The sequence below is a fragment of the Mytilus californianus genome, unplaced genomic scaffold, assembly GCF_021869535.1.
Source record: "Mytilus californianus isolate M0D057914Y unplaced genomic scaffold, xbMytCali1.0.p SCAF_25, whole genome shotgun sequence".
Taxonomy (NCBI): Eukaryota; Metazoa; Mollusca; class Bivalvia; order Mytilida; family Mytilidae; genus Mytilus; species Mytilus californianus.
Genome location: NW_026262674.1, coordinates 4398661 through 4424863, shown reverse-complemented (window position 1 = coordinate 4424863; position 26203 = coordinate 4398661). Strand labels below are relative to the sequence as shown.

The window sequence follows — 26203 nt, the reverse complement described above, 5'->3', positions numbered from 1 at the left end:
TAAATAAATAAAGTTTTAATTGGGATTTAACTTAATTCTTTACATCATATTGAACGATCATACTTAATATAACTTAATATAAAGGTAAAAATCAATGAATATATACAAAGTATCATTATGATTAAAAGTCGCGGAAGGATGAAAAAAAAATCATGCAATGTTAATGATGGAGCCAGATATTTGTAGAGGGGCACATTGTTTATGAGATTATCTTGGGATTAAATGATTAAATTCAAGACAACGTCTGCATGGTTATTTATTTACAATTTAAGGTAAATCAACTTCATCTTTGAAAAAAATCGAACAGCAGAAATTTGTTTATAAATATAACCCCTCTCCTTGACCCTTAAAGTTAAATGGTTGCTGCATTCCTAACAACATATCCTCAGTGGTCATTTTAATATGATTATACAAAACTGTTTTATGCCCGTTTGTGATTTAGTTGATAATAAATAAAAAAGTATTCACACTTAACTGAAAAATAGTAAATTTGAAATGTTTGAAAAACTCCGAAAAGCAACCAAATAAAATGTTTTGGCAATGTATATGACAAATATGCTCTAAGGATGTACTTAGGTGAGGTTTATGAATTTGTGTCAGATGTTCGCACTTCTTTGTTTTTTTCCTACGATACAGGGTAAAATATTTTGCCCCATATCACCCGCTCTTCTTTTCATAGAAGACTTCAGTACGATTTGAGACCCAAATAATGCCAATGCTAAATATAAGGTAAAAGTCCGAGTCAGCATTTTCCCGCCATTTTTTATAAATCAAATATTTTAAAAAAGAGTTCCATAACCTATCAATATTTTTATCTTATTTTGTTCCTTAACGAATGCTATTCTGACTTAAAGTATCAATTTTAAATTTTAGATTTTTTTTAATTTCACCTAAGTACAAAACAAAGTCATCCTTAATAATTTTATTTTAGTGGTACCAAGAAATACATTTTCTTCCATGTTTTTGGCCTTAAATGTTTAACATGGTTTATGATTTCCTCAAGGATTTTTTTTGTATTTTGAATTGGAATTTTGCTTTAGTTTTTGCAAAACGTTCTTATATTTATGAAATATGAAAGCTATCTTAGGAAAATTGAAACTATCGCATTTTATCATCTGTTTTTATGACATTTTATTGCTTCAAGAATTTAATATTCTTCTCTCTCTACCAGACAATTATAATGCTATAATTTATTTACCTTCTATCAGAGGACATTGCATTTCTGATTCTTCACTATTGACCTTTCCAAAAATATTTCCGAAACCCTGAATTTGATTACAAGATCATAATGTCATACGAGTTATTTCCCTTGATGGCAACTATTACTGATTGGATGTAATGAGAAGCTATGGAGAGCAAAAATATTTATAATGTCGATTTTACAAAGTTCAAGATGTCTTCAGTAGGAAGGATATTGGAAGTAAAGAGGTCTTATGTAGCAAAAAGTGCAGAAGACACAACAGGGAAAATACAAAATCATAAATCGAGCAAAACCGACAATAACAAGGCAAAAACGAAAAAACCTTGCAGCCTATGTTCTATTGGAATAAGAACATGGCTTTGTTTCCAAAGCGAAAGAAGAACGTCATATCAAAATATAAGATAAACATAGACTGAGCAACGACAAACCAGCATCTATCTCGGACAAGATTATAGCTTCGTCATTTGAACTCTCTTTGCAATTGTTTTCGCGTTTTTCGGTATTATATTAACATAATTATACTAGAAATAACATGAATTTGCTACTGACTAACAATTCATAGTTAACTACAAACAGCGGTCACTGAAATAAAAACTATCCACAGCGGTCACTGAAAAATTGAAAGAAAACAAAAAAATAATGGATTTTGGAAAAAAGGGGAGGGCTAAAAAAAAATTGTCCTGTCCCCAAGTGCAAAAATTAAATGGCAAGTCGGGCCAAATTACACTGTTTCAATGTTTGATTATCTAAGAATATAATAATTACACTTAGTTACAAACAAAAGATTATAATAAGATATAAACAATTAATATATCAATAACTATAAATAGATAAACCAATACACAATGTATTTAGATAAAACAATAGAGGAAAAAAACCTTAAGGACTAATTTAAAGTTTACAAAAAATGCGATGCAATCGTAACGAGTTATCATATCAAAAGCCTGCAAATAGCTGTCCTGCGCAAAATGCATTTATTATGGAGTTACTTCCCTTTTAAACTTCCATCGTTATTTGCAGAATTAAGTGAAAACAGATGACTGAAAGTTACTTAGTTTTTAAACTTATACCATTTTTGTAGCTAACGAGAATGGTTCTATAACTACATAATCTCCTTGTCTTAATTGTGTGTGTTTTTCTTTTAATTTATGTTGATTAAGTTGATAATTTACTGTTCAATAAAAAAAAAGCCTGTAAACATTTTACTAAAATTGTTTACTAATCCAATTGCTTCAAAAACAAACGATGAAATAAAGTTTAACGCCGTATTCCATGGACGTTCGTACCCCAATCAATGATTGCAAAAAAAAATTTTTAAATCGTTATATACAAATCAAGTTTTGGATGATTTTCTGTTTTTATTCTTGAAAAAAAACATGTATAAAAGTTTGAATTGCAACAAATCTTTAATAAAATGTATAACGATTTTATTGTACCAGAAGAAATTCTGAACATGTACTTAACCACATGACCGCAAATAGTACCACATGACCGCAAATAGTACCACAATTGAGAATAATATAATGATTCATATAAGACTGGTGCATGACGTATTTGTCTGGAATAACAATCAAAGGGTATGATAAAAACCAAAATAAATTTTTAAAAACTATTAAAACAAACGGACCAAAAATAAATGTTTTAACTTAGGTGAGAACAAGATATGTTACATACCCCAAAAAGGCTTTTGATGGAGAATAGTAGAAATTACTGAAGAACAGACTAATGACAAGATATTGCTTTATATGCATGACAACATGTTGTTTCAATATCATGCTTCAGATAAATTCATTTTTTAATATTGCGGTCAGGAAATGTTTGTGCTAAGGATCAAAAGTTTAAACATAAAGTCACATTTTTTTTAATTTCATGAGACCAGATAACTTCATCATGAAAAGCGTGCTACAGAAAGCTACTGTTTGAAACGTATTCGTTGACATCGTTGTTGTTCTCGCTGCTGACTGGGGAAAACCCTTTTTTTATTACACACGACAAATGACAGATCACGTAGCACATATGCATGTTCTACCGCTTTATATTGCACGCTGCTTTTATATATGAGCCTCGTCGGATAGAAATCGACCTTATGCAAGTGCACGTATACATGTACATGTATAAGACTTTGATTGATTTTCGAACATTCAAATACGAAACAAAAGATGAATTAGGGTCGGTTTTGTAGGGTTCTTATATCAACTCAATTTTTAAACAGTTATAGACTTTGCACAGGAATTTTTTTGACCCGAAATAAGTTAACAGATGTATTGACACTCATTTGCATAAGGTCGATTTCTATCCGACGCAGCTCATATATAGAGAGAAATTTGCATTGTTAGGCACTTGTTATTGATGTTTCATGAGGAATGCACTTCGATGGAATTATTTTCATTAGTTTTGAGGTAGCTATGTTCTAATTTTCATCACTGATATAAACGTGAATACATCCATAGAGAGGTCAAGGTTACTGCTAAACTGTGCATAGATACGTAAAGTCTGCTTCCATAGTTCACACAGGTATTCAATGTAGTGGCTGAAATGGAGAAAAAAAGTCTTTTATTCATACATATAAATGTATATAATATATAAACGGTAAACTTAATATTGATATCACCTGTTTGGTTGATTCTAAAAGGATTGGGTTTGACGTTCAGCAAACATAAATCAAGTTAGGGAGCTGCCATTTGATTTTAGGTGGGGGGGGGGGGGGGGGGGGCTAGGATGAAAAACTTTGTCCTACATTTTTTTTTAGTTGTAATCTCTGTCCTGCCTTTTTATTTTTCACTCTATCCGATCCTGCCTTTTTTTTTTTAGTTTATCCTGCCTTTTTTTTGTTGCAAAGTGTCTCTTCCTGCCTTTTTATTTTTACTCAAAACTCCTGTCCTGCCTATTTTTTTCAAAATATCATCCTACCTTGTGTGTGTTGTTCTATTTAACGTGTTATGGGCGTGTATACTTATCGTGTTTGATTATCGTATATTTTCCTTAAGTCATAGTGTTATCTGTATACGACCTGAGTTTAATTCCCTTTTCTTACATTTAAATATATCATGAAAAGCCTTTGTAAACCAACCTATTATTTGATAAATTAAAGTTAAAATAAAGCCATACAACGAAAATAATTCTTAATTATTAAGGCATGTGATTGCACTGCAAGGTTATAGTATCGAAACTTATTTTGTGTGTATAGGATTATAGATTTTTATAAAATATCTATTTAACGTTTATACATTTTTTAAACTTATGTCTTTGCATAAAAGGTGCTTTTGGCAGTTCATGTAGAGTTGGTTCAAACAGGATTACATCTGACGCTTTCAAAGGGTTATATGTTTGTCTTTCCAAACCTTTTGTCTCAAAAGTAATTTATCAAAGAAGGATAATCCAAATACGCTTCACGTCCGCACGGTAATAAGTGCTACACTATGTGTTTTTAAACAATTAAACATTTTGAGTGATGAAGGATATTGTGTTGATGACACTTGGCTACGCACACACATATATTGTATCTTTTTGTGTATTTTCAATTTTTTTCGTTTTAGGGATACAATATGAAAATAAAAATTTCAATCTACAGAAATCATAAAAAAAATATAAAACGGGCTTGTGTTCATTGTTTAAGACCGTACTGTAACATATAGTTCCTAGCATCTATGTCATTTGGTGTCTTTATTTTATATTTAAAAAAACCTGACTCTTTACTGTAAATTTTCAACACTGAATCCACAGCATAACTACGTCAAACCATGATGGCATAATGACGTCAAACCACGATGGCATAGTTACGTCAAACAATGATGGCATAATTACGTCAAACCACGATGGCATAATTACGTCAAACCACGATGGCATAATTACGTCAAACCATGATGGCATAATTACGTCAATCCATGATGGCATAATCACGTCAAACCATGATGGCATAATTACGTCAAATCATGGTGGCAAAATCATGTCAAACCACAATGGCATAATTACGTCAAACCACGATGGCATAATAACATCAAACCATGTAGGCAAAATTGCGTCAAACCACGTTGGCATAATTACGTCAATCCACGATGGCATAATCACGTCAATCCACGATGGCATAATCACGTCAAACCATGATGGTATAATTACGTCAAACCATGGTGGCAAAATCATGTCAAACCACGATGGCATAATTACGTCAAACCATGGTGGCATAATAACATCAAACCATGTAGGCAAAACTACGTCAAACCACGGAGGCATAATTACGTTAAACCACGATGGCATAATTAAATATGAATGGCTTAGCAAAGGCATTATTTCGTTTTGAGGTATTGTCAGCATATTAGCAAAGCTGTATAGGAAGCTAAAATATTAGAGTAAGCAGATATTGGCAAAATAAAAATTACACTGATTGTTTTACCTTCAAGCTCATTAAAAGCAGATCCCAGAAAGGTATACCTGAAATGTGACAACCCGAGATTTAACTCGAACTTTTCTTATTCTTATAGAGCGTTTGCTTAAGCCTGAGTTTGATTCTGGCAATTACAATTTTAAGGACTCCTACTGTTTGCTAATGGGCTAACATATCATTGCCCAATGAAGAGTGAAGGGAAGTTATGATTTAGAAAGTTTGATTTTATGCTCATGCCATGGGAATAACAATTTTAGCATTGCAACTACGAATTATGTTCATAGACATTTAAAGTAATGTAAATGCATTACAGTTCCAAAATATTTCATTGGGTTAATTAAAGATTTTCACCCCTACTCAAACCGGGCAGGAAATTGGTTATCCCCTTTAGTGGTCAGTTGAAACTGTATTTGATCCCGTAATTACTTTTTTTTACAGCAAACGCCCTAATAAAATGCGAATGAGTTTTGTCTTAGGCTGAAAGCGTTATACGCATAGTACAAACAGTTTAAACAAAGCATTGGTAATGAAGATCACAAGGAATAACAACGAACAAACAGTACTTCGCCACTTTTGCCCTACGACAATAATTATCCGGATTTTATTGTCCGCAATTGACCCTGTCGTAGCTGCAAAACAATGACTTACGTGGCTCGATGAAATGAAAGTTCAATCAGTTATTCTGACAAAAGGGATTTGTTTAGAATAAAATATCTTTGCAACAGTGTGTAATTCTACATCTGCTCATTACACCCCTATCGATATACTTATATTAACGCTGTAGTTGCAACCATAGTAAAAAAAAACTTTATTGTTTCATTTGTGGAATTTTTGTTTTCATTGTAATTCAATAAATTTGTATAATACTTTAGTCATAGCGTTCATTTCCGTAATATATATAAGTGCATTGTATTTGCTTAGGAAACCTCGTTATCATCGATTCTCGTGCTAGTTATGATTAATTTTTGCTTATTCAACGTCCAGTGGCAAATATTTCATGCATATTTACGACGCTGGTTTATGGATCAAATATAAAATATATAAGTTGTATATATAAACTCATCATATGGTAATAAACTATTATTATACTTACATGCATTTTTTAACCGTGGTATATACTGTGACCAGAACAGGCACGTTCTAGTTAGGTCTATGGTTTCCATAGCAATCTCTCTCCCACCTTGCAATAAAGCGTACTGATGGTTATCTGAAGTAAACTGCTTCCATTTTTGAATCTCCGGGTGTCTAAAAATAGAAATATTTCCTTTTCGTCAGTCATATTGATGGATGAATTTCACGAGAGAGAACAAGCACGAAAATTAAGGTATAGTTTTAAGCTGTAGATATAAAAAAGAAGATATGTGGTATGATTGCCAATGAGACAACTCTCCACAAGAGACCAAATGACACAGAAATTAACAACTATAGGTACAGATTTGACTAAAATAGCCTGGATTGAATTTGTATCCTCTATAAAGTTGAAAAGTTTCTGTTACATAAAGAAAAATGTAATGCAACAATTAATGTCTAAGCTAATATATAAATGAATTTATTCCGTAAAGGGATCAACTCTCTTTCATATAGACTCATCAATATTTGAATTCAGTCAATGGGTAAACCGATGGCGCTAGAAATAGACAATATAAATTAAAATTGACTCTTCTTAAACTGTGCGTTATTTGAGATATATAACAATTTAACTTTTTAACTTTTTAAATTCCAGTAGATTTAAACAACCTTAGAGTTTTGATCCTGCATGCAAATAAAAGAAATCCAGAGAAAATTATCCTTACATCTTTGGTAATTACAATCTTTTAATATCTACAAAATAAACGTGCAGTTTGTTTTACTTTGATTTTTGATCACGGAGGAGTTACATAATAATATTATCACAAAAGTATTTATTTCAAATAAGTACGGATCATATATCTTAAAATAGTAATTTCAAAACCAAATGATCGTTTTACTTCAAATAGATCAACATGTTTATGGAAACCTTTGTGCTTTCGACACCATCTCGAACTCGACACCTGCTACAACATGTATCACCATCTCAGGTGTGTCAAATTAAACAAAGAATATGTCGATCAAAGTAAATATCACGGATATTTGTTTTATGCAAGTATGCGGGCATAACAATGCATGTTCATAAAGGTTACGCGGAAGAATGTAAATGAAGAACGTCGGAATGTTACATTATAATTAAAGATGGGATTTAGTATATCCATGGTACAATAATTATATCAACACGTTATTGGCTACTAGAGGAACAGGGCTTTTAATGCTGTTCTAACTCAACACGTTATTGACTACTAGAGAAACAGGGCTTTTATTGCTGTTCTATCTCAACACGATATTGACTACTAGAGGAACAGGGCTTTTATTGCTGTTCTATCTCAACACGGTATTGACTACTAGAGGAACAGGACTTTGGTTGCTGTTCTATTCTATCTAAAAGTCAAAGGGGGCTTTCCGCTTAGAGCAAGAGATTCAAGACATCCCAGCACCGGTTGTGCGGATTTCTTCTCTAGATCGCTAGAATACCCATGGTTAATTCCTCTCTCGATCGCTAGAATACCCATGGTTAATTCCACAGGGCTTTTAATGCTGTTCTATCTCAACCCGTTATTGGCTTCTAGAGGAACAGGGCTTTTAATGCTGTTCTATCTCAACACGTTATTGACTACTAGAGGAACAGGGCTTTAAATTAATGCTGTTCTATCCCAACACGATATTGGCTACTAGAGGAAGAGGGCTTTTAATGCTGTTCTATCTCAACACGTTATTGACTACTAGAGGAACAGGGCTTTAAATTAATGCTGTTCTATCCCAACACGATATTGGCTACTAGAGGAACAGGGCTTTTAATGCTGATCTATCTCAACACGTTATTGGCTACTAGAGGAACAGGGCTTTTATTGCTGTTCTATCTCAACCCGTTATTGGCTACTAGAGGAACTTGGCTTTTATTGCTGTTTTATCTCAACACGATATTGACTACTAGAGGAACAGGGCTTTTATTGCTGTTCTAACTCAACACGTTATTGGCTACTAGAGGAACAGGGCTTTTATTGCTGTTCTAACTCAACACGTTATTGGCTACTAGAGGAACTTGGCTTTTATTGCTGTTTTATCTCAACACGATATTGACTACTAGAGGAACAGGGCTTTTATTGCTGTTCTATCTCAACACGATATTGGCTACTAGAGGAACAGGGCTTTTATTGCTGTTCTATCTCAACACTTTATCGACTACTAGAGGAACAGGACTTTTATTGCTGTTCTATCTCAACACGATATTGGCTACTAGAGGAAAAGGGCTTTTATTGCTGTTCTATCTCAACACGATATTGGCTACTAGAGGAACAGGACTTTTATTGCTGTTCTATCTCAACACTTTATTGGCTACTAGAGGAACAGGGCTTTTATTGCTGTTCTATCTCAACACTTTATTGGCTACTAGAGGAACAGGGCTTTTATTGCTGTTCTATCTCAACACTTTATTGGCTACTAGAGGAACAGGGCTTTTATTGCTGTTCTATCTCAACACTTTATTGGCTACTAGAGGAACATGACTTTTATTGCTGTTCTATCTCAACACGATATTGGCTACTAGAGGAACAGGGCTTTTATTGCTGTTCTATCTCAACACTTTATTGACTACTAGAGGAACAGGGCTTTTATTGCTGTTCTATCTCAACACGTTATTGGCTACTAGAGGAACAGGGCTTTTATTGCTGTTCTATCTCAACACTTTATTGGCTACTAGAGGAACAGGGCTTTTATTGCTGTTCTAACTCAACACGTTATTGGCTACTAGAGGAACAGGACTTTTATTGCTGTTCTATCTCAACACGTTATTGGCTACTAGAGGAACAGGACTTTTATTGCTGTTCTATCTCAACACTTTATTGACTACTAGAGGAACAGGGCTTTTATTGCTGTTCTATCTCAACACGGTATTGACTACTAGAGGAACAGGGCTTTAAATGCTGTTCTATCTCAACACTTTATTGGCTACTAGAGGAACAGGGCTTTTGTTGCTGTTCTATTCTATCTAAAAGTCAAAAAGGGCTTTCCGCTTAGAGCAAGAGATTCAAGACACCCCAGCACCGGTTGTGCGGATTTGTTCTCTCGATCGCTAGAATACCCATGGTTAATTCCTCTCTCGATCGCTAGAATACCCATGGTTAATTCCACAGGGCTTTTATTGCTGTTCTATCTCAACACTTTATTGACTACTAGAGGAACAGGGCTTTTAATGCTGTTCTATCTCAACACGTTATTGGCTACTAGAGGAACAGGGCTTTTATTGCTGTTCTATCTCAACACGATATTGGCTACTAGAGGAACAGGACTTTTAATGCTGTTCTATCTCAACCCGTTATTGACTACTAGAGGAACAGGACTTTTATTGCTGTTCTAACTCAACACGTTATTGGCTACTAGAGGAACAGGGCTTTTAATGCTGTTCTATCTCAACCCGTTATTGGCTACTAGAGGAACAGGACTTTTATTGCTGTTCTATCTCAACACGTTATTGGCTACTAGAGGAACAGGGCTTTTATTGCTGTTCTAACTCAACACGTTATTTTCTACTAGAGGAACAGGGCTTTTAATGCTGTTCTATCTCAACACGTTATTGACTACTAGAGGAACATGACTTTTATTGCTGTTCTAACTCAACACGTTATTGGCTACTAGAGGAACAGGACTTTTAATGCTGTTCTATCTCAACACTTTATTGGCTACTAAAGGAACAGGGCTTTTAATGCTATTCTATCTCAACCCGTTATTGACTACTAGAGGAACAGGACTTTTATTGCTGTTCTATCTCAACACTTTATTGGCTACTAGAGGAACAGGGCTTTTAATGCTGTTCTATCTCAACCCGTTATTGACTACTAGAGGAACAGGGCTTTTAATGCTATTCTATCTCAACACAATATTGGCTACTAGAGGAACTGGGCTTTTAATGCTGTTCTATCTCAACCCGTTATTGACTACTAGAGGAACAGGGCTTTTAATGCTATTCTATCTCAACACAATATTGGCTACTAGAGGAACTGGGCTTTTATTGCTGATCTATCTCAACACGGTATTGACTACTAGAGGGACAGGGCTTTTATTGCTGTTCTACCTCAAAGTCAAAGTGGGGATTTCAGGTTAGAGCAAAAGCTTCAAGACACCACCATTACCGGTTATGCCGATTTCTTCTCTTGATCGCTTAAACACCCATGGTTAATTCAGCATTGTCAAACTGGTAATATAACATTTCAAGGAACCCACAATATAACTTTAAATTTGATTCGTCCAGACCCTAGGTACTTCTCACTAGAAATTCCACTCTGTGAAGAAATAGGTGTAAGTCTTGATTCATTCTGTGAACGAGACAGCAATCAACCGACACAAAACATATAGAGGTCAACATATAGGGTTCAACATACAGACAACGATCTTTTGTAATATATAACGATAAATAATAGTCCAAAATCTACATAATTTACGATGAACAAAGACTACCAAAACGTTCGATCGAATTCCTTTAAAACAAAAGTAAAAAAAGATTAATAAAGACCTGGACGGTTCTGCCTTATAAAAGCAAACACTTTAAAATATGGCTCGGTGAAAGAGCTTAGTATATGCCCATTTCATAATCTGCTACAAATGAACAATAGAAAAAAAAACCTAAATCTGTTTGTGTAGTAGATCAATGCAATTATATTTGCAATAAGCTATATCTCAGTCAGAAACAACTTGCAACCAACTGCGATGTCGAGGCTATGTCACAACAGCTTACATCATGATGCCGGTCTCAGTCACAACAACTTACATTCCATTGCGATGTCGAAGCTCAGTCACAACAACCCCACTGAGATGCCGAGGTTCAGTCACAACAACTTACACCCCACTACGATGTCGAGGCTAAGTCACAAAAACGTAAACCCACTGCGATGTTAAATAAAGCTCTGTCATAACGATTGTCTATCCACTGCGATGTCGAGGCTCAGCACAACAACTTACTAGCCACGTTGATGTAGAGTAATTCTGTAATATATTTCAACCCAGTGCGATGTCGAGACTCCGTCGTAAAAAACGTACTTATTACTATTATGTCGAAGCTCTGACACAACAGCTTGCTACCCATTGCGATGTCAAGGCTCAGTCACAATTTATCATACCCACTGTAATGTTGAGGCTCAGTAACAAAAACTAACTACCCACTGCTACATTTGTTTCTCGACAACTTAAACCCCACTGCAATGTCAAGAATCAGTCACAGTCACAACAACGTACACACCACTGCGATGTCAGGGATTAGTCACAGTCAAACAACTTTCACCCCACTGGGATGTCGAAGCTCTGTCACAACGAAATCCATCCCAGTGCAATGTCGAGGCTTAATCAGCAAAAGTTACATCCTATTGCGATACAGAGGTTCAGGCCAAACAGCTAACACACCCACTGCTATGTCGAGGCTCATTTACAACTTATATTCTATTGCGATGTCGAGGCTCAGTCACAACAACTTTGTCGAGGGTCAGTCACAACGACTGAGACCCCAGTCCGATGTCGTCGAGGCTCAGTCACAACAACTGACATTCCAGTACGATGTCATCGAGGCTCAAACACACCCGTTTTATAGCCATGCAATATCTAGGCTCATACGCAACAAATGAAATGCCAGTCCGATGTCGAGGATCAGTCTCAACACCGTACTACTCACTGCGTTGTCGAGATATTAGTTTCTTACCCGGTTTTTGCAAAATCTGTCCAATAATCCATCATATTTCGACACAAAAACTGTTCATTGCTGCTGTATTTACGGTCGATTAATTTTAAAGGCACTCCGAATACATATTCTACTTCATCCCCATGTAAAACACCGGCCCACTCTGGCCAATCACGTGCTGATGTTAACTGGTTAAAATAGTAGCCATAAAGTGTCCCGTTTCTGTTAGGGTAACGGCTAAGTAGTTCGGCCAATTCGGCTACTGGACATTTGAAATTAAAATCTCCCGCTGAAAAGAAACCATAAGTTCATAGATAAATATAGATTCTGGAAATATAAAGAACGTTTCAATGTTATAATTTTTTATGCGAAAACGAAAAATAAAAAAAAAAAAAAACAGTTGATATGAGAATATAGTACATTGGATGTTGGATGTATACTGTGTCTTATATACATGTTTTTATCAGTTGTTATTGGCTTTGAACTAGCTGTCAGTAACTGCGAGTACTCTTAGATCTTACTTAGTGTCTTTTTTGTTGTTGGATATATAGATACTCTGCCACGTCCGGTCTGTGTTTTCGTAAGATGTTTTCTTCTTTGTATCGATCAAATGAGTTAAGCCCTTTTCAACTGATTTTTATAGTTTGTTTTTGTGTTGTACTGTTACACCACTGTCCCAGGTAAGGGGAGGGTTTGGCGCCAGGAAACTAGTTTAATCCCCCCACCCTACATTCTACATGTGCCTATCCCAAGTCAGGAGCCTGTAGTTCAGTGGTTGTCGTTGGTTCATGTCTGTCATATTTTGTTTTTCGTAGATTGTTTTGTTATGAATTAGGCCGTTATTTTTCTCTATTAATTTTTTTCATATTTTTCATGTCGGGGCCTCTTATACCCGACTATACGGTATGGATTTTTCTTATTGTTGAAGGCCGTAAGGTTGCCTATAATTGCTTACATCCACTTCATTTGAACTTTGGTAGATATATAGTTGTCTCATTGGAAATCATACCACATCTCCTTATTTGTATATCGAACTAACAAAACTCGTTAAATTTCAATAGCAATGGCTTGCACAGTCGTACATTAATACATAACAAAAACTCAAATACCTAATATAAACTGTTCGTCATATTTAATTTTCATTTATTGTTTTGTCATAAATCAGGACGTTGTTTTGGGGGGTTGTTGATTATTTTACATTTTGTCATGTCGGAATCTTTTATAGCTGAATATACGGTATGGATTTTACTCGTTATTAAAAGCCGTACGCGTACGATGATCTTTAGTAGTTGTTTCATTTGGCTTACCACATCTCCTTATTTTTATGTTTTAAAAATAGATTTGCCTTTTTCTTTAACTAAGAACCTCTTATTTGTTGTTGTGATTTTATAAAGACAAACAATTTTTTAGCAATAAGACTTAGTTATGAAGGTGTGGATGGGCATTTACAGAATAAAGAATAATGGACAAATATATAAAGAAAAGAGAAAAATGGACCAAAAAAATAAAGAATAGAGAATGATGAGGTGCTATAATATAAAGAATAGAGAATAATGGCCTAAAAAACTAAAGAATACAGAAATGGAAAAACACCCATCCAGAACCTCACTTTTAATTGACATGTGATATGTTCTCTCATTTCCTGAAGGACACTTACCTATATCATCTAAGACATCGAAGTAGTAGTCTGACGTAGTCACATTACTCCAAGCATTGTAATATAACAACATTGCATCAAAAAGCAATCTGTCTTTGTCACCGTTAATAAGAGACAATCCGTCGAGTGATACTATATTTGGAATTTCCTCTATAAAATTCTTCCGACTCATATTTTTACTAGCAGGATAATTCATTTTGTCTATTAAATAGTATAAAAGGAAAAAACTTCCCTCATCTCTATTGAAACCAAATAAAATGTCTTTATTTGCAAAATAATCAGTTTTCATAATCTCGGTAGGACTCTTGTGAATAAAATAATTATCGAGCGTAGGTGCAAAAGGCCACTGCACATGGGTCATGGGAAGATTCCATGCTTTATTAGTTAAATCGTCTGTTGAAGCCTGTCGTAAACATTGAACAGTTTCTAAAGCGGATTTTCCTCCACAAGAAACTTCATCAGCTAAAAGATGGGCGTATTCCATCGCAACGTCTGGTGTTTGATATGCCCACGTGGAAAGTAACGAAGCACTCTGTAAAATTGCTCGTTGAAAATAGTTCTTCGATAAATCTGACGCCATTAAATAAGAAACGCTTGCAGCTCCTGCGCTCTCGCCAAAAATAGTTATAGAATCTTTGCTGCCACCAAAATAGTCTATATTATTATAAATCCATTCTAGGGCAACAACTTGGTCCAAAAGTCCTGCATTCCCAGGCGCTTCAGAATTACCCATATATAAAAACCCGTATGGACCGACTCTGTAGTTTATCGATGCAATAATTACATCGGCGTATGCTGATAAATAAGTTCCGTCGTAAAGGTCAAGAGTTGATGTACCATAAATATACCCACCACCAAATATCCATACAAGAGTTGACAACTTATTCCCTGAGGTTGTTTTTGGTTTCCATATATTTAAATAAAGACAATCTTCGCTACTATTTGTATTATAATTCCACATTTCTTCGCCAATTTGACCAGCAGTATTATTAAACGTGTGAAACTTTATTTGAGGACAAGAATTTGGAAGTACTTTACATTGTTTCGTATCTGACCAGTTTTGTAACGGCTCCGGTCGTTTGAATCTCAAATCTCCAATAGGTGGCTTAGCAAAGGGAATTCCAAGAAAAGTAGAAACAATTTTGTTACTGTATGATGTCTGTTCAAAGCCTCGGATTCGTCCGTGTGTTGTAACTACTTCCGGGTCAACAGAGGCCACTATATAAACTGTAAAGGCATGAACTAAAACGACACCATAGTTTTTCATTCTTCCGACTGAAAGAAAAAAAGGAAAATCTACTTAGGGAGCTACCATTTGAATTTTATGGGGGGGGGGGGTTAGGATGAAAAATGTTGTCCTGCCTTTTTTTTTAGTTGTAATCTCTGTCCTGCCTTTTTATTTTTTACTCTATTCGGTCCTGCCTTTTTTTTACTAGTTTATCCTGAATTTTTTTAACCAAATTTTCATCCTTCCTTTTTTTTTACCAAGTTGCTCATCCTGCCTTTTTTTTACACAAAACTCCTGTCCTGCCTATTTTTTTGAAATTTCATCCTAGCCCCCCCCCCCCCCCCCCCCCCCCCCCCCCCCCCCCCATAAAAAACAAATGGTAGCTCCCTTAAACTTTTAATCCGCATTTAGAATAAAAGATTAATCAATAAGTACATGTACCTGTTTTGTGGAAAAAGGGTCGATATAAGAATAGTTTGAAATTGTTTTACTAGTTCACCATTGTACACAAACAAAAATAAAGAATACTGTAAAATGTAATTACAGTAAACTAAAGGCTATACATAAAGTCTGTGTCTTTTATCTGCATCAATGTTCATCTTCGACGATGGACAATATCCAATATTATACAATAAAATATATAATTCATGACTGCTTTCTAGCTGTTTTTTTTTTTTTTTTTTTTTGGCTGATCTTTTTTTCTGTGTACATTTTTTCTTTATTTACTATAATTTTCGTTTAAAAATGACTAAAAATCATCATTAACTAGCTACCCGAAGGACCTTTGTGTCAAGGTTTGGTTCCAAATAGCCCAGTAGTTTCAGAGGAAAAGATTTTGGTAAAAGTTAACGAATGACAGACGACGGACGCCGCACGACAGACGACGGACGCCAATGATTGATGAAAAACCACTTAATCATGACGCCTCAAATAACGTTAACATTATCTATAATTTAGAAAAACATTAAATTGTTTATTTTTCATGATGTTTGTCTTTAAATAACATCTATACTTTTTTTATCAACAAAATATTCTATGCAAAGTTAATTAAAAGACTTATCTAAATAATTAACTGACCGTGAAACATGACAAAAAGTTACTTTTAATTAAAAACCTTTATGTATCATATTAGAAAGTAAAATAACAAATATACCGAACTCAAAGGAAAATTCAAATCGGAAAGTCCCTTATCAAATGGCAAAGTCAAAAGCTCAAACATATCAAAACGAAAAATAAATACCTTATAACGAAAATAAATCAATTTATCTTACATGTGACCACTGTGTGAAATGATCTAAAACTTGACAAGAAAGTTACAACATACAGCTAAAGAAAAAACTCCAGATGATGTATATGTACCTATTGCTAGATCGTCCTATAAATGTCAAGTGTTTTGTAATTATAAATCGATCTTTAGAAATTATTTTGTCTATGAATATATACTTATGTACTGTCTATAGCTTTCAAAGGTTGAAAAGACACTTTAAATTCTTGTCTCGAGTGCTCTTCAATTCTTCAGATTTTTTTTCTCCATATTACATCACTTCAAGACACTCATTTAATGAATGAAAAAAAGTGTTTACAACTAGTTAAAACCTAGCGTAAAGTCAAACTCTAGTTTACAACTAGTTAAAACCTGCCAAAGTCAAACTCTAGTTACAATTAGTTAAAACCTAGCGTAAAGTTAAACTCCAGTTTACAACTAGTTAAAACCTAGCGTAAAGTCAAGCTCTAGTTTACAACTAGTTGAAACCTAGCGTAAAGTCAAACTCTAGTCTAGTATAATCCTAGTGTAAAGTGAAATTCTAGTTTGCAACCAGTTAAAAACTAGAGTAAAGTCAAGATGTAGTTTACAACTAGTTAAAACCTAGCGTAAAGTCAAACTGTAGTTTACAATTAGTTAAAACCTTGCGTAAAGTCAAGATGTAGTTTACAACCAGTTAAAACCTTGAGTAAAGTCAAACTCTAATTGCAAAAACTTAGTTTAGGTTGCTGTCTAACTGGTTATTCTATATCTAAATATATGTTTGTTAGAGTGTTCACAGTGTAACATGACAGTGATGTGTATGATTGCCAATTTATAGTTGTCTTAACTATCAAACAGAAACCAAAGGATGTGGCTGTATACAACTAAAGGTCACCGCATACGGCCTTCAACAATGAACAAAACCCATACGATACAGTTATCGGTCACCGTATACGGCCTTCAGCAATGAAAAAAACCAATACGATACAGCTACTATATGTCACCGTATACGGCCTTCAACAATGAACAAAACCCATACGTTACAACTAAAGGTCACCGTATACGGCCTTCAACAATGAACAAAACCCATACCATACAGTTATAAGTCACCGTATACGGCCTTCAACAATGAACAAAACCCATACGATACATTTATAGGTCACCGTATACGGCCTTCAACAATGAACAAAACCCATACGAAACAGTTATAGGACACCGTATACGGCCTTCAACAATGAACAAAACCCATACGATACAGTTATAGGTCACCGTATACGGCCTTCAACAATGAACAAAACCCATACGATACAGTTATGGGTCACCGTATACGGATATTTTTGTGAGCGTTCAACCCGGTTGCCGTTTGTTCATTGCGATTATAGTCGGTAGATAGAGATTCACGCTCAGCATTTACGGTCTGTAGGTAGAGCTTGACCCTCAGCATTTACGGTCTGTATGTAGAATTTAACGCTCAGCGTTTAGTCTGAAGGTAGATTTTGTCGCTCAACGTTTACTGTCTGTAGATATTTGACGCTCAGCATTTACGATCTGTAGGTAGAGCTTGACGCTTAGCGTTTACGGTCTGTAGGTAGAGTTTGACGCTCAATGTTTACGGTCTGTAGGTAAAGTTTGACTCAGTGTTTACAGTCTGTGGTTACATGTAGAATTTGACTGTCTGCAGATAAGAATAAACATTCTGACGTTCATCGTTTACTGTCTGTAGATAGAATTAACATTTTCACTCTCAGCGTTTTCAGACTGTAGGTAGAGGATTATCATTTTGACGCTCAGTGTTTACAGTGTGTGGGTAGAGTTAAACGCTCAGCATTAACAGTCTATAGGTATAGAGTAAACGATTTAAAGTGTACCTCGTTGTTCTCAAGTACTTTACAAATTTCTCCAATTTGTATAAATCTACGTCAGCGAGAAAATTACATCGTGTTCTATAACAAATCACTGCGTGTGTGAAGAAATATTACGGCATCCTTTCAGCATATAACCTTTTCGTAAAGTCTTTTTAAACCAAATGTGGGAACGCATATTTTATACTTTAATAATCAAAGTTTTACAATGATGATATTCTGTGTCAAATGTTTGCTTTCGAGTTAATTATAGACTAATTTGAAATACAGCCTGTGTATCGGTCCACTTTCTGTGACAAAGATTTCAGAATAATGTGTTGATCAATTCATTCAATCATGCAAATTCATTTTGATTAAGTAATTAATTTATACGACGAATGAGATTTGCAATAGTTCGAAAATTGTACGTTTTATGATTTAAACGAGATGTGAAGTTAAATTCAATGAGACAGCAACCTTACAAAACAAATCAACTAACATCATATTTTGTCTGTATAAGATAAAGATGAATAACTCATTATAACATAGATCTGTCAAAATTAACCTCAAACTGTAAGATATAACAAAAAACAAACACCGAATATAGTTAAGCAATTAATCAATCAATTATGACTTGTGATCAAGATCATGGATATGCGTGTTTCTGAGATCTCAATTATCTCCCTTTGAATTTTGATCGGACAAACAAAAGGTTAGGATCATACATAAACACTATCATAAAGGATGTCACGTGTTGTCTTTTATGTATACAAATTAATGTGTTTCAGGTTTTTTGTGTCTTTCGGTGCTAAAAGAATGAGAAGATATCAAAGGGCCACTAAATAAACAACAAAGTAGGAATAACATATTAGTTGTTATTGGCTTTGAACTAGCTGTCAGTAACTGCGAGTACTCTCAGATCTGTACTTAGTGTCCTTTTTGTTGTACGGAATGAGGGATGGATAAATACCCTGCCACGTCCGGTCTGTGTTTATGTTTGGTGTTTCTCTTCTTTGTATCAATCTGATGAGTTAAGCCTTTTTCAACCGATTTTTATAGTTTGTTCTTATATTGTGTTGTTACACCACTGTCCCAGGTTAGGGGAGAGTTGAGCGCTCACAAACATGTTTAACCCCGCCACATTCTTTATGTACCTGTCCTAAGTCAGGAGCCTGTAGTTCAGTGGTTGTCGTTGGTTCATGTCTGTCATATTTGTTTTTCGTAAATTGTTTTGTTATAAATTAGGCTGTTAGTTTTCTCAATTGAATTGTTTCATAATTTTCATGTCGGGGCCTTTTATAGCCGACTATACGGTATGGGTTTTTCTCATTGTTGAAGGCAGTACGGTTGCCTATAATTGCTTACATCCACTTTGTGTGAACTTTGGTGGATAGTTGTCTCATAATTTGGTAATCATACTATGAAATCATTCAGATTTTTCAAAGTGAAAATATCACTTTATAAAATTGGTGCTTCCGAAGTGATTTTCTGGATTCAATTCATTAGGAACATTCAAACCTCAAATTTAAAAACTAAAGATGTTCCATTATTCTGTTTTTTTCTTTAAGACTTTAATAGTTCTCGGGTTTCATGAGTGAAACAAAAATACGGAAGATTTGCCACGTTTATGATATAAATGTGGATAAGTTGGGATATGTTATATATTGGTGACACAAAATCTCTATACACACTTGACAAAATAAAAAGCAAAGCTATTCTTCATTTCAAAATCGTATTGATGCATTAAGCAAAAGCTCATAATTCATTGTAAGTTCAAAACGGTTGTAAGCACGTATTTGAGTGGAATTTTCTATATGCCATTCAGTCTTAATACTATACAATTATAGCCTTTGTATGAGGTCGATACGAGGTTATATCGACCTAAGAGAAGCATATTGACTGAGGACGAAGTCCGAGGTCGATATGCTTCTCTGGGTCGATATAACATCGTATTGACCTCAACCAAAGGCTACAATTGTTATATTATTAATCAACAACTATTGCATGAACAATGTAAAATTGGGGATTTCTAGAATCTATTTTTAGTAACATGCTGTATGCTCTGTGCAATATGCTGTTTTTGACCTACGAAAAGCTAAACACAACAGTATTGGCGTGCAAACTGAGCAAATACAAATGTACATGTGATCAAGTTTTAACGAATCACAAATCCTTAAAAATATTCGATTAATAATATATATATATATAAGAAGAAACACGTAAACAACACACAAGAAAATAACCGGTGCTTAATGTATGTAAAGCGTTATGTACTATATAGTAAAAATAAAGACGATATAGATCAAATGATTTAGTCTATGAGATCACAATCTCATATGTTATATTAATTGATATAAAAAAGAAACATTCATCTAAAAGTTCAATGAATTATCTATGTAATATGACTTTGAAGATGACCTCTTTGCACATTTCTCATATATAGCATAGCATTATTTCGTTGATGCTAAGACATCAATACATAACATCGCAATGTCATCAACAGATAAACCAGTTAAGATATGTTTCAATACAGGCATTGCGCAGGTCACTAGTAAACGTTAGGCAGAGAAAAAAAGTTAAAGCGACGAAGCTGAGAAAGAATAGAGCTTCCTTATGCAAGATAAAGAATTTTTTTTTTAATCTTCCTCACCTACGAGAATTGAATTTCGTTAGTGAGGAGTCGAATAAGGCTCTAAATTTCTCAATGTATGCAAGATCAGTATTTTCGGTCAATTTATGCAAGATCAATATTTTCGGTCGCGTGAAATAGTGATTTGTTAAAGTTAAATAATGAACTTGATAAACACCCCAAAATAAATTGCATATACTGAACGTATATATCGTATCGGTTTTGCTCATTCATGAAGGTGACCTATAGTTGTTAACATAGTCATCTGGACTCTGCTAAATAGTTGTCTCATTGGCTATTAACCACTACTGCTTATTTTTTTTTTATATTATCTGATATGTCACGCAATTGTCCTGTGATTTGCATTGTGTAACCATAGGTGTATTAGAACCCTAAATCTTAATTTGAATTGTCAATGATTTTAAAATGAATTAGTGCACAAACTTTTTGTCGGATTCTCTTATCCTTAATTATGTTTTAATACCTATTCTTGAGCAATGTAAATTTTTTGTAAGTAAGCGAAAAACTTGTACATAATTAAATAAAACAACAATTTAAAAGCAGTTAATTACGGTGTGGTATTAATTTGCTGTATATTTAAAGTAACTTGGTTTTGTCAACTAATTTAATGAAGGCATAACATTACAAGTATATTCAATATCAATTAGTTCAAACAAAACGTGAATGTCACTGTGGTGTTCAATTTGACAGATCGAATTCAAGAATATCAAAGCTGGTTACATATTTTGCATTGATTAATTTACTTAAAGATATTTAAAAACGCTAGTCCGCTAACAAGGTATAAACTTAAAATATTCCAGACTATAAAGAAAATATTTACCTATAAAATGTTACGGCTTATTCCTTGTAGTTTGTTTTACAGGTATTTCTAAAACTCCGATCTGTATACCGTTTAAATTGAATACGTCTTATAATGTGAAATAGATTTCTTATTTGTTACAGAATACAGTTACGCCCCTTTAAATTACACCATATAATATAGGTGTCACTTTTAAGCTTTTATGACAACTTACGATAGTCGTAACATTCAAATCGTCGTAAATGAGAATTTAATGGATTACAATTATACATTTTATCTTTTTAGCGTGTCAGGGGGTCAAACGATTAGTCTCGGACCTATGTTTCAATTATAAGATTGATAGACATTAAACGTGCCTTTGAAAAATAATAACTATTTGATCAGACTCGTTTCCGGGTCCAACAACCTCGTTATGACATTCTGTGTTGAATCATTGTCAGATAAACAAATGAATAAGCTTTCTTTATGCATATATTGATAAATGTCTCATCGAGAAAGGGAAATGATATATGCTGAACGCACATGTAACTGAAACATTAACGACAAAATTTATATCTCAAATTAACTCGTATAATCAATTAACTTTCAGAACTCGGTTCTCAACTTAGATGTTTTTTCTTAGATTTTGTTCAAGTTCCTATTATTGATCTATTAATTGATCTATTATTTATGCGTCCATTTTTTCAATGAAATTCATACTGTTTCATATCTGTAAAAATGCAATTCAAGTCATTAACGTTTGCAAAAGATGTATTGGTTACAAACTTTGTATGCAAAGACTTGCTAAACTTCAAGTGAATATTGTTTTTTATGTTTTTTTAAAGGTGTTGTGTCGAAGCAAATCAGAGTCATACTTTATTCAATATTCTAAAACTAAGTATCGCCTTCAAGAAAATCGTCCATAACTTTGATACTCATTACTCTGTTTTAAAATAACAAGATTTTTAAAAGACTGTTATAAATTGATATAGTATATAAATAAAGGAACTGAAAAAACAGAAAAATGAAGGGTCCGTGTGCTTGTTTTCGAGATACAAGCCGTTGAAAATTTTGCGGGAAATAATTCTCTCTAGAATTTTCATATATTTAACATTGGCACCTTTTTTCTTTCAAAAACTATGAAAAAATAACAAGGATTTTATAAGATTTTCAAAAATTGCTTTTTAACTATATGTTATAAAATTATTAAAAGAAAAGTAGGGGTTTGCGGGCAAAATTTTCAATGGTACTACATGGATAAAACCAGAGGATTCCAAATATCTGGCAAAAAATAAAAAACAAGAGGAGCAAACATCCTTAAAGGTTAAATTATTTCAAAACTGTTATTCTATAATTTCATACGAAAAACTCTAGATCAATGCAGCGTATAATATGCTTATTTATTGTTTGATTTGAATTATAAAAAAAATACAATATAAATGATTCATTAGTGCTAACTAAACGTCCAGTGACAAATAGTTCATGCATATTCAGGACAAAGTCGAATTTAAAATCAAACAACTGACAAGCTTTTCTAGAGTGGGTAAAATGGGAGGATCAGGAATGAGATTCAGATTGCTTCAATGAAGATGTTGAGTTACAAGCGTTTGTGTTAGTTCTCTTTACATTTTATATCTTAAAGTTAAAAAAATATTGTTCTTCAAACTGAATTTTTCTACGAATCAAAAATGGATACTTATGACACTTACGGAATGTAGACAAATTGGCTTCCAATTTGGGACTATAGTACTATTAAAACTAATTAGTATGCCGTACCCAGTACGAACTGAAACCACAGTGCGTTGTACTACAATGTATTTCTATTTTCGTTAACTGAACATAATTAAACAGCAACAGAGAAAATAAATATTTCCTTTAAACTTACTTAAGATAATCTCATTTGAAGTCAAAGAAGTATTGTAATTATAGATTGTATAGTCCTTTGCACGACAAACATGACCACTGTTATTTAATAGTCTTTGATTTCAATCTGCGTGTAAAACAACCATATTGCCTAATGATATTTATTAAAGGAATTATATATTTCGGGATTAGTTCCAGACCTTAGTTATTTATCCCTTATAATTTTTATTAACTATGTATTTGCATTCAGGTATCACAGATCAAAGTTATTCGTTCATTGTGTGTTAATTTTTGTTTTTTGATTGAGTTAAGCCTTCCAATTGATATTTTATAGTGTGTCTTTCTATGTTGTGATGTTATACAATTGTTTCAGAAAAAGGGAGAAGGTTTGGTACCATTAAAACGTTAAATCCCGCTGCAAATGTTTGCACCTGTCCTAAGTCAGGAATCTGATGTACAGTAGTTGTCGTCTGTTTATGTAGTTCATACATGTTTCTCGTTTCTCGTTATTATATAGGTTAGACCGTTGGTTTTCCCGTTTGAATGGTTTTAAACTAGTAATATTTGTCTCATTGGCACTCATACCACATCTTCCTATATCTATGATTAGTATCACGCTTCCGTAAGCATATCTTTTATATATGTATAAGTTATTAAAGTTTTGGTATTTTGTTCTATTTAACAGGATCAGAGTACGTGATCATTTTACATGTAGATTTTATATTCACTTGGTTAGTGAAATGCTTTCAAGGTATAAACAGTTTCTATTTTATATAAATAAGGAGATGTGGTATGGTTGTCAATAAGACGACAATCCACCATAGTTCCGAATGACTGTGGTATGGTTGCCAATAAGACAATAATCCACCATAGTTCCGAATGACTGTGGTATGGTTGCCAATAAGACAACAATCCATCATAGTTCCGAATGACTTGGATATAAGTAACTGTACGGCCTAAGATCTAAACCATAGGGTCAGCTATAAAGTCAACGACATAGTTGTACATTATTATGTTGATTTAAGGATGTTCGCTCCTCTTGTTTTCAATTTTTTGCCAGATATTCGGAATCCTCTGGTTTTATCCATGTAGTTCCATTAAAAATTTTGCCCGCTAACCCCTACTTTTCTTTTCATAATTTTATTACAAATAGTTTAAAAAGCCATATTTGAAAATCTTATTAAATCCTTGTTATTTTTTCATTGTTTTTGATAGAAAAACAATGCCAATGTTAAGTGTATGAAAAATCTAGAGAGAATCATTTCCCGCCAAATTTAAGAAAATTACATCATGTGATTAGGATGCTATGAGAAAAAGGTAAAATATAAGTAGCAAAAATCCCCAACTCCAAGGGGAAACCCAAAACGGAATGTCCCCATAAAAAGGCAAAATGAATAGCTCAAAAACACCCAATGAATGGAAAACAACTGTCATATTCCTGACTTGGTACAGGCATTTCCTTATGCAGAAAATGGTGGATTAAACCTGGTTTTACAGATAGCTAAACCTCTCATGCACTTGTATAACAGTCGCAGTTTGACCAAATTCTGTTCATGAACAGTAGCTGATACAAAAGTGGGACGAAAAAACGAACAAACTGGGCACCACCATCCCTGTAAACCCTCCGCTTTTAAAAGCATAAAAATGGACAAACATGAATGTATATATCTCTTAGTACTTTATTCGTATAAAACCGATCTAAAACAAAATCTTTTAAAAGATTAATATTTAAATATCTATAAATCTACAACGTTAATTTGTTTACAGTACGATCATCAAACGTGAGGTGAATCTTAGATGTGTTAAGTAAAAAGTGATATGGGTTTATTTAATCTACGCTTCAAACAAACTAGTGTGAAGCTAGTCGGCGTTAATATTCATTCCAAACAACGCGAAATACGATCAATTTTGGAGGAAAAAAAACTTGAGAACCAGAATTCCTAAAAGTTCGTCTGAGAAATAGGACTGTTAGTAGGACGCATTGAAAAATAATTCTCTGTGGCGACCAACCTAAGTTCGATGATGGAATTGATGGGAAATCATTTCGACCCATTACGGATTTAATTAAGATATATACAATGATTGAAAGGAAATCAACGATTTAAAACCTTCAACATGACCTCGATTGATCACATGACCTCGATGGACCTTGTCTAATCTCCGATAAGTAAATCTGATAACCACAGGGTAGACATAATGCTAAGAACATTAAAAAGAAGACTATAGGTATTTTGATAAAAGTTAAACATGATTGTTATAAGTTTAATCACTGATTTAACATACTGATTGAGTGATATAATCCCTGTACAATAATTGACATGGTTTATATAGTTGTAAATATCTGCAGAAGAATAATTCTGGAAAGTCAAGGACGTATATTATATGTTAGTTATACGTCCTTATGGAAAGTAGACAGTGTGTCTTTCTATGTTGTGATGTTACACTATTGTTTCAGAAAAAGGGTGAAGGTTTGGTACCATTAAAACGTTTCAACACGCTGCATTTGTTTGCACCTGTCCTAAGTCAGGAATCTGATGTTCAGTAGTTGTCGTTTGTTGATGTGGTTCATAAGTGTTTCTCGTTTCTCGATTTTTATATAGATTAGACCGTTGGTTTTCCCGTTTG

General features: G+C 33.9%; 1 protein-coding gene across 2 annotated transcripts; it reads right to left on the bottom strand.

Moving 5' to 3' along the window:
• On the bottom strand, window positions 1-21871 carry LOC127732567 (cholinesterase 2-like). 2 transcript variants are annotated; one of them, XM_052241624.1, is made up of 6 exons: window positions 21758-21871; window positions 13973-15247; window positions 12337-12604; window positions 6676-6827; window positions 5592-5629; window positions 1-3731 (listed from the first exon to the last, which is right to left on the bottom strand). In XM_052241624.1, the coding sequence occupies exons 2-6, from the start codon at window positions 15237-15239 to the stop codon at window positions 3720-3722; spliced, it is 1737 nt and encodes a 578-aa protein (XP_052097584.1). In that variant the 5' UTR covers window positions 15240-15247; window positions 21758-21871; the 3' UTR covers window positions 1-3719. The 2 variants fall into 2 exon arrangements, with proteins under 2 accessions (XP_052097584.1, XP_052097582.1); XM_052241622.1 differs by lacking the exon at window positions 5592-5629.
• Between the last annotated feature and the right edge of the window lie 4332 nt (window positions 21872-26203).